This window comes from Emiliania huxleyi (genome assembly GCF_000372725.1).
Source record: "Emiliania huxleyi CCMP1516 chromosome Unknown EMIHUscaffold_15, whole genome shotgun sequence".
NCBI classification, from domain to species: domain Eukaryota; phylum Haptophyta; order Isochrysidales; family Noelaerhabdaceae; genus Emiliania; species Emiliania huxleyi.
In genome coordinates, this window is record NW_005201092.1 from 103,910 (window position 1) to 113,344 (window position 9,435).

Below are 9,435 nucleotides of genomic sequence, written 5' to 3' on the forward strand. Positions count from 1 at the left end.
AGGTCCTCAGGCCGTCAGCGAGCTCACTTGATCTCCTCGATGCGCGTTTAGCTACGATGCAACACCACAAACCTGACAGCCGCGTGTTTGTTGTTGCTTCGTACAAAGCCCCAGCTCGAGGTGGGCGGACGGTGGCGGCCAACCGTCGTGGACTGATGTGGTGTTGCTGCATAAATGTTGTCTGTGGGGAGAGAGGAGATATTTTAGTCACTTTTCCATGAAGTATTGTGCGGTTGACCTCTTTCGAGTGCGAGGACGACTGCGCGCGAGGTGAGGACCTCGAGCTGCGTGAGGACCTCTGGAAGGTGGCTGGGCCTTGCTAGGGCACGCCAGCCAGGAGACTGCATGCCTTTGCGAGTCAGACCAGAAAAGCCTGCCCTGGCCAGCCAGCATGCAAGCGCATCTTACACAGCCCCCCCGCGAGGAAGGATGAGCCATATATGCCCCCGGGGGGGCTGATGGGCTCATGTGATTGGTGGTCGTGCCTTATATTCGCCATAAGTGTGTGCAAGAAACCTCATTATGGTGCGCGCGAATCAGCTGTCTATCACACTTTTTTTACAGCCTGCTCGCCCCGCTACAGCGAGGCTGCTCTGTGATATGAAATCTCACACATGAGGAGATGGAACAGCACCGAGTTGTTTGGTATTGTAAAATCTCTCTCTCCGATGAAAGGAGCTAACAAACACGTAGGGAGGGAAAGATTAAATTTTGCCGAAGACAATTCCCTGCTATCCCTACTCAGTCTCCTGGCTGGCGTGTGCCCTAGCAAGGCCCAGCCACCAGAGGTCCTCACGCAGCTCGAGGTCCTCACCTCACGTGCAGAGGTCCTCACCTCGAGAGAGGTCCTCACGGTCACGGCCATGCCGCCTCGGGAAGAGACAGAGGGCCCCATCTGTCAGTGCGCCGCAACAGTGACGTAACAATGAGGAAAGGACAACCAGAGAGGGTGCATGTATCGCTCCGACCAATGAATGCGTAACGGACTGCTCGTGTATATGAACGCTCCGTGTATATGAACGCTCCTGAGGATCGTAAAGTTGGGACTTCAAAGTCTGATAGTGAGTGCGGTGCCGTCCATTCTTTGCAGAGCAGAAAAGCCTGGTAAGCCAGCAAGCAAGCGCATCTTGAGGAAGGGCGAGCCTCCATGCTCCTTGCGGGGCCTATTGGTGGTCGTGCCTTCTATTCGTGGCGGTCTTGTGGTGGTGTTCTAGTCGCGCCGTCCGTGATACTTGAAATCGGTGAAAAACGAGACAAACAGCAGAGAACGGTGCAAATCGGTCAATTCCTTACGCTCCCCACCCCAAAAATCCCACCTGCGAGGTCATCCGCCCATTTTCGAGGTTACGTTCCGATTTGCAACGCGAAAATAAACGTTTTGTAATGCAAATGTCCACTTACCATTTAGACCAAGCCTCCAGAAACTCGGCCACGGCGATGCATTCTAGATCGTGTGCGGGGTGCGTTCATGAGACGCACTAGTGTGCGCGGAGAAATTAAACAAAACAACTCAATGGCGCGAGGAGAAAAAATATCCGTTACTAAATTTTTCAATGTATGTGGCTCTTACGTACATTCTTTTTGTGTTGATCCGAGCTGTCAGCAGGCGGACCCCGAATTTCACAGAGCTATGAATAATATGGCATGGAAAAGTTCAAAGTTCATGGAACCGCTTTCCGACGGGAGTGTTACGGAGATCACATCATAATTTTCCGCGAACGGGAAATCTCGGCTAAATCTCGCGGCACTCTCTAATCCGCGACACTCTCTCATCCTCGACGTTCTGCAGATCGGTCACTGGCCATGGTCACAAGTCCCACACGCATTCATCAGCTTGAGGCTCATCTTGCTCTCCCGCAAAGCCGTACTTTACCAGGATACCAGGTCGTAACGTCTCAGCTACTTGCCGTCTGCCGCTCGGCCCGTGGCAACTATGGCATGGTTTGGGTGATGAGAGAGTCACCCACTGAGCGCTCTCGGCCGCTTTACTAAGTTATTAGTAAGCCTGTAGCGAGCGACAGCACGTGACGCCGGCCGAGCAGCTTACCATCGAGGTGTGTGTCCCACCTGGTCCTGCTCCTCTTCCGCCAACCGTATGGGCTGCGGAGGATGCTCCTCCCCGAGATTGGCAAGCCCTTCATCCTCGTGTGTGGCGTCATCGATGACGATGATGCGACCGTGCTCTCGCCGTGCATCGTCGGTCACATTGCCCTCCATGACGCAGACGAGCAGCGCACTCAGGTAGAGGTCGACGAGGAGGTATAGCCAGCCCACCTACACCGAGTGGAGCGGAGTTGGGGTGGAGTTGGGGGAGTTGGAGTGGAGGTAGAGGGGAAGCAGTGGCGTGATGGCCCCAGCGACGCGAGCACACCTCGGTGGCGACCACTTCGTCGCGCGCCTCGTCGCCGTAGATGATGTGATGGAAGCCGCTGCAGCTTTGCTCGACATACACAAAGACCGCCATGTGAATTAGCAGCAGTCCGATCATCGCAAGCGACAACGCATACAATGCCCGCATCATCTTACAGAGCGGTGCCTGCCACGGTAGGTGGCCATGCACACACGATGACGTGAAGATGAGCGCGGCGGCGGCGGCTACGAAGAAGCCCGCCTTTTCGTGGAAGAAGACTCCGATGGGCTGACGGTCGTGCTGGTGTTTGATCGTCGCTAAGGCAATCGCAACGAGAGCCGTGGCATCGTGCAGCGGACGTATGCGTGCAGCGGACGCGAGCCAGCGGTGAGTGCGCCGCGTGTCGCAGAATCCGTGGCGTGAGGCGCTGCTGACGGCACTCTCCATTCCAAACGAGATGAATAGGACCACTTGGCCGAGATCAATGACGGCGTGCATCTGGTTATATACCCGGGCGTAGCCATGATTGATAGTGAGACCTAGGAAGATGATGAAGTTGATGGCCGCACCGAGCGCCCCGTAGACCCAGTGCACCCGCAGCGGCCCACCGTTGCCTGACACTGCGATCCACGAGAGCCTCAAAGCACCCGTGCCCACTGCGATGTGCGTCCACGCGTCCTCACGAACGTGGAGGACCTGCTGTTGGTAGATGGCGCCTGTGACGGCAGCAGCCGCCGCAGTGAGGCTCAGCCATGTACGCGAGCTGAGGACGATGAACGGGATTGTCGCGGCGGCAAGCCCGGTGACTGCGAGAGCTTTGTGGAAAGCCTCCATGGGTGCCGTCGCGAGGCTTGCACAACCCATGGTTGCTTGCAGTGCTCCCGTAAAACGTCTTGGCACCAGCTGAAGGCTTGCACGGCAGAGCAACGCAGAGCTCACGCAGTCGTGCACGGTATTCGGATTTTGCTATTTGCCCGTGTGGGGGTATATAAGATTTGTCAATGGCACACTGCGTCTGCGTGTGTGTGTGTGTGCGCGCCATCGCAACTGCCATGTCGGCAGGTTGTCGGCTGGTGCTCTCGCCCCGCTGGCGGCTCGGTCTTGCATGCAAAGGTAGGTAGGTAGAAAGTGAAGAACGGCCAGGCTCGGACTGGACACCAACGCGGTATGGGTGGACGCTAGACAGATGATGACGACACGCACGAGCGACACACAGACACAATCAAGACTCCTTATCAGCTGGTCGGCCGCCATGTGGGCCTCAGGGCCTGCTGCGGCGGCGCGGCCGGTTGAGGCCGAGCCGACTGCACACCTCAGTTACAGTAACCCAAAACAACCTGACGTGGCGGCGGCAAACATCGGCAGGGGGCACAGGCGCCTTGTTGCCGATCTGAAGCTTACAAGTTCGCTCGCGAGCAACAGCAAGGGCAAGGATGGAGAGGGTGAAATTCGGCTCGGCTGGAAGGGGGCCTATGTACGCTTTGGCAACACGGAGACCGGGCTGCTCAAGTTGGTCAAAGGGCGCGGCAAGTGGTCTCCGTCGGAAGCGACGGCAGCGGCGGTGGCGGGGGAGGAGGAGGAGGCCGAGGAGGAGGGGGAGGAGGGGGAGGAGGAGGATGCCCCCAAGGGAAAGCTCAAGGAGCAGCCTGGCGATTACCCCTTTGCGCGGCAGCAGGATTGCGATCTACGTTTGTTTGATTTTGAGGCTTTCGGAGGCTTTGGAAAGGAGGTTCGCAGCACCCTGAGGGAGGCGGCGAACCAGCTGAGCAACAAACTTTCGCACGCTCAGCACCTGGACGAGGTCACATGGACCACCAAGAACTGGCACGGGCTGCAGATGCAGCGCTTGTCTGTCGTCCTCCACACCGCCGTGGCGTGGCAGACGGTGAACGAGCTAGCGTGCGGGGAGAGCGGCATTGTGCATGGTGCGGAGTGCATTGCCGTTCTTAACGGAGTCGCTTAGGCGGCTCCGGTGGTGAGCCTGTGTGTGTGCCAGTCCGCGCCAGTCTGCGCCCTTGTCGTGCCAGTGTGCTGTGAGAGAGGCTTGTATCTTAAGAATTCTTTTCGCGGCACCATAGGCCACAGGCGTCTGCAAGCCTCCGCGGCGCTTTCGACGTTCGCTCCCTGCCACACAAGCGCGGATGCGTGACTTTGAGACGCGTCACTTGTGCGAGCTCTCGGCGGAGCAGTTCTGGGCGCTGCGCGCCGACCTCTCCTACGATCAGTACATCGCCGACTTTGACAAGCAGGCCCGCCGACGGCCTCTCTGCTCGCTGCCGCTTTGCACCCCGCTGCTCCACTCGCCGCCTCCGCCACGCCACCCTCGCGCACGCCGCCTCGCACTGCCATGGCCGGCGAGGCTGGTCCACCGCGTCCGCGCCCACGCTTCGCGCCTCGACGCGCGCCGCAGGTCTTCCAGCTCTGCTGGCTCAAGGAGGAGGCTGACGCGGAGGGCCACCCGTGCGTGGAGCGGGAGGTGCGGCTCACCTTCCGCGAGAACCCGGTGCCAAAGGCGCTGCGCGGCATGCTCAAGGACCCCGAGTTCGCCTTTCTCGTCCGGGCGCGCTCTCCGAGACGCGTCCGAGACACTTCCGAGAGACGTCCGAGAGACGTCCGAGAACGTTCCGCCCGCATGGAGTTGAGGGTGCGGAGACGGCGGCAGGCGCGCTGGCGGACGCACGTCTGGGACGAGGCGCACGCGATGGAGTTGTTCGTGACGATCCTGCGCGCAAGAAGGAATCCTAGCGACGCACCACTGCATACTCAGGCGCACGCGATGGAGGTGGAGACGATCCTGCCGGTGTTTTCGGACCGAATCAAGATCACCGCGCGGCAGTGGGCGGAGCCCGTCTCGCCTGCGCAGTGCTACGTGTGCTCGCGCGTGCACATCGAGGCGCCTACACCTCCGCAGACACCTCCGAGACACGAGACACCTCCGAGACACCTCCGAGACACCTCCGAGACACCTCCGAGACACTTCCGAGACACCTCCACAGGTGTCGCGGCTGCCTGGTGTCGCCGGCGTGGTGGAGAAGGGCGTCGAGACGGGGACGCAAGGCCCTCGCCTCGCAGTTCTTCGTCGCTGACTCCTCCGCTCCTTCCTTTAGGCGTCGAGAAGGGAATGCGAGACGCGTACCTCGCGCTGCCTTAATTAATAATTAATTAATTAATCTAGGCGTCGAGAAGGGAATGCGAGACGCGTACCTCGCGCTGCCTTAATAAATAATTAATTAATTAATCTAGGCGTCGAGAAGGGAATGCGAGACGCGTACCTCGCGCTGCCTTAATTAATAATTAATTAATTAATCTAGGCGTCGAGAAGGGAATGCGAGATGCGTACCTCGCGCTGCCTTAATTACTAATTAATTAATTAATCTAGGCGTCGAGAAGGGAATGCGAGATGCGTACCTCGCGCTGCCTTAATTAATAATTAATTAATTAATCTAGGCGTCGAGAAGGGAATGCGAGACGCGTACCTCGCGCTGCCGGCGCGAGCCACCGAGTACGCGCGCACGAACCCGCACTCGGCAGCGCCTACTAGAAGCGGAATATCTCCCCATATCTCCCCCCGTATCCCCCCCCGTATCTCCCCATATCTCGGGCTGCTAGAAGCGGAATGTCTCCCCATATCTCCCCCCGTATCTCCCCATCTCTCCGGGAGAGCAGCGGGCCCTAGAAGCGGAATATCTCCCCGTATCTCCCCATATCTCCCCATATCTCGTGAGCAGGAGCAGCGGGCCCTGGAAGCGGAATGCGCATCCCTGTGCTCCGACCAGCGCTCGAGAGGACTCACGCCATTCCGCTGGATCCCGCCCGCATGTAGATAGTCAGCTGTGCTCGCCGTATTCGTACCCCGCCCAGTCCTGCGGCGCTCGGAATACACCGCGCAAGTACCGTCCTCCCGCCACGACCTCGGCGTGCTCATGGCGTGCTCATAGCGCCCTCCCGCCACGACCTCGGCGTCTTCGTCACGTAGGCCGTGCTCCCGCCGCTGCCCACCCCGGCCGGGCGGGCGGTCGGCGGTTCTGCTGCAAAGCTGGCGCTCGCAACGCCCGCCGCCGATGACGCCGACATCGCCGCCGACGCCGACGCCGCTGACGCCGCCGCCGCCGCCGCCGCCGCCGCCGCCGCCGCCGCCGGTGCGCCCCCCGGTGCGCCGAACGGCGGCGCTTGCGGCGGCGGCGGAGGCGAGGCGTGCGGGGAGGGAGGAGGCGGCGGCGGCGAGATTCGGGCGGCCCCGCCTCGCGACGTCTTGGAGGTCGCTTCCTAGACACTTCCTAGACACTTCCTAGACACTTCCTAGACACTTCCTAGACACTTCCTAGACACTTCCTAGACACTTTCTAGACACTTCCTAGACACTCCCTAGACACTTCCTAGACCTCGCGACGTCTTGGAGGCCGCTGCGCGCAGAAGCGGAAGACGCAGTCTTGCACTCCAACCAGCGCGCGAGGGGGCCACGTGTTGGGCTGCATTTGGCGCGTAGTCCGCCGTGGCTCGCTGTATTCGTACCCCGTGTGCTCCCGCGGTGGTATGGAGACGCCGCACCACACCGCATTCCCCCGCCCCCGAGGGTGGTGTGTTGAGCGCGTCGGATCGCCCTCGCCGCACCGTCGCTACCGCACCACCCGCGGGACTGAACCCACACTGGATTCGATACCCTGGGGGTATGGGACACACGTAGGCCGCTGCAGCTGCGGTGGCGGTGTCGAAGGCGGCGGCGCCCGACAGCGAGGGCGACGCGCCCCCGGCATATGCTAAGGTGGCGGCGCTGCGCGCGCGGACCGAGGTGCTGCGGCAGGCGGTGAGGGCGGCAGAGGCGGCCGCGGATGCGCAGGACGCGCAGGCCGAGAGGCTTTTGGCTTCCGCGGGTGTCTTTTTCACGCCGCTCTTTCTTTGTTTTAGGAGGACGCGCAGGGCAGAGGCCTTTGGCTTCCGCGGGTGTCTTTTTCACGCCGCTCTTTCTTTTTCTCCAGGAGGACGCGCAGGTCGAGGCTGCAGAGAAGGCGAGGTCGTTGCTCGAGGATCGGCTGCGGCAGGAGCAGGCTCGCGCGGAGCTGCAGCCGAGATGCAGCCGAGATGCAGCCGAGGTGCAGCCGAGATGCAGCCGAGGTGCAGCCGAGAGGCAGCCGAGGTGCAGCCGAGAGGCAGCCGAGGGGCAGCCGAGGTGCAGCCGAGATGCAGCCGAGATGCAGCCGAGATGCAGCCGAGATGCAGCCGAGGTGCAGCCGAGATGCAGCCGAGATGCAGCCGAGAGGCAGCCGAGGTGCAGCGAGAGCCAGCCGAGCGCGCGGAGCCTCCAGGGAGCCTATGGCCGAGTCTTGGTTCCCGGCGCGACAACGCGCCTTCCTTGTCTCTAGGCTCGTGCGGAGCTGCTCCGCCAGCGGGTGGACGCGCTGTCGCAGGTGCTCGCCGCCGCGCGGAGGCAAAACACGAAGTCTGGCGGACCGGAAGAGAGAGCTGTGAATAGGAGCTCGCTGCCGAGCGGCGGTGCGTCACGACGCTCCCCCCACGCCCAATCTCGGGTCATCTCGGACAATCTCGGGCCATCTCGAGATCGCCAATCAGACTCGCCACGTCGCTCCCCATAGGTCTGTCTCCCCAGATCTCCCCAGATCTCCCCAGATCTCCCCAGATCTCCCCAGATCTCCCCAGATCTCCCCAGATCTCCCGATACCATTAGGCTCGTCACGTCGCTGCTCACGCAGCTCCGCCTCTCCTCCTCCCCCGCCGCCGCAGCCGCCGCCACTGCCGCCGCCGCTACCACCAACGGCGCCGCCCACGCCGCCGCCACCCCCGCTAACGGCGCCGCCACCGCCGCCACCGCTGCGCCCGCCGCCGCCGCCTCCGCCGCCTCCTCCGCCGCCGCCTCCTCCGCCGCCGAGCCCGACGCCGCCACCGCCACCGCCGCCGCCGCTGCCGTGGCCGTGGCCGCTGCGGCCGAGGAGACGCGGCATGCAATCGCGGCGGCGCGAGCCGCGTCTGAGGCGAGCGCGTGTGCCAGCGCACATCTGCCCACATCTCCCAATTGTCTCTCCCCACGTAACCACACATCTCCCCACATGACCACACATCTCCCCACATCTCCCCACATCTCCCCCACATCCCCCCCACATCCCCCGACACTTTCTACATCTCCCCACATCTCCCCACATCTCCCCACACCTCCCCACATCTCCCCACACCTCCCCACACCTCCCCATCTCTCCCCACCTCTCCCCACCTCTCCCCACCTCTCCGCACCTCTCCGCACATCTCCCCCATGTCTCTCCCCATGTCCCATGTCTCTCCCCACCTCTCCCCCAGGCGAGCGCGTGTGCCGCCGCGGCGTGCAAGGCGCTCGAGTCGTCGGCTGCTGTGTGCGGGCCTGCCGCCGCTGCCGCCGCCCCGCGCGCTGTGCCGAGGGGTGCGTGTGCCCGGTAGATAGGAGCCTTCCCTCCCTCCGCCCGGGGGGGCTCTAGCACACTTCGAGCCACAGGGGAGCCCTCGTGGCGAGATCGTGGCGAGATCGTGGCGAGATCGTGGCGAGATCGTGGCGAGATCGTGGCGAGGTCGTGGCGAGGTCGTGGCGAGATCGTGGCGAGATCGTGGCGAGATCGTGGCGAGATCGTGGCGAGAGCGTGGCGAGGTCGTGGCGAGAGCGTGGCGAGTGCACTTAGCCTCCCCCTCGGACGCCTCTCCGTCAGTAGACATAGAGCTGTACAGCACGCTCCCCCGGACTCTCGCGTCGTTGTCTTTCACCAGGGCCGCCGCTGACGCCGTCGGAGCAGTTTGCGGCGGAGGGAGGCGCGCAGCTGCTCACCGCGATGGCGGCGTCACACTTGCCGGAGGTGCTCCGCACCATCGACGGCGGCGCCTTTGCGGCGGAGGCGCCGCGCCGCCGCCGCGAGCCTTTTGTTTCTCGGCGGCGGCGCGGCCAGCAGCCGCCGCTTCGTCTCGTGTGTAGGCGCCGGTGCGGTCTGTGCAGCTGGGCGTGCAGGAGCTCGTCTGCACGCACCAGCGCCTTGTGCACCTCAAGTGGTCGCCGAGCGGCGACGAGATCCTCAAGACGTGGAACGTGCCGTGGAGGCAACCCCCCTCCCCGG

At 62.5% G+C, this 9,435-nt stretch overlaps 1 protein-coding gene across 1 annotated transcript; it reads left to right on the top strand.

Annotated features, from left to right (window-relative positions):
* Positions 1–4,426: 4,426 nt before the first annotated feature.
* Positions 4,427–6,489, top strand: EMIHUDRAFT_433908 (hypothetical protein; the record flags this gene model as incomplete). Its single annotated transcript, XM_005786542.1, has 8 exons — positions 4,427–4,599; positions 4,761–4,910; positions 5,013–5,042; positions 5,118–5,243; positions 5,347–5,386; positions 5,730–5,758; positions 5,827–5,877; positions 6,327–6,489. Coding segments are annotated over exons 1-8 (696 nt in total), but the record flags the coding sequence as incomplete, so codon positions are not given.
* Between the last annotated feature and the right edge of the window lie 2,946 nt (positions 6,490–9,435).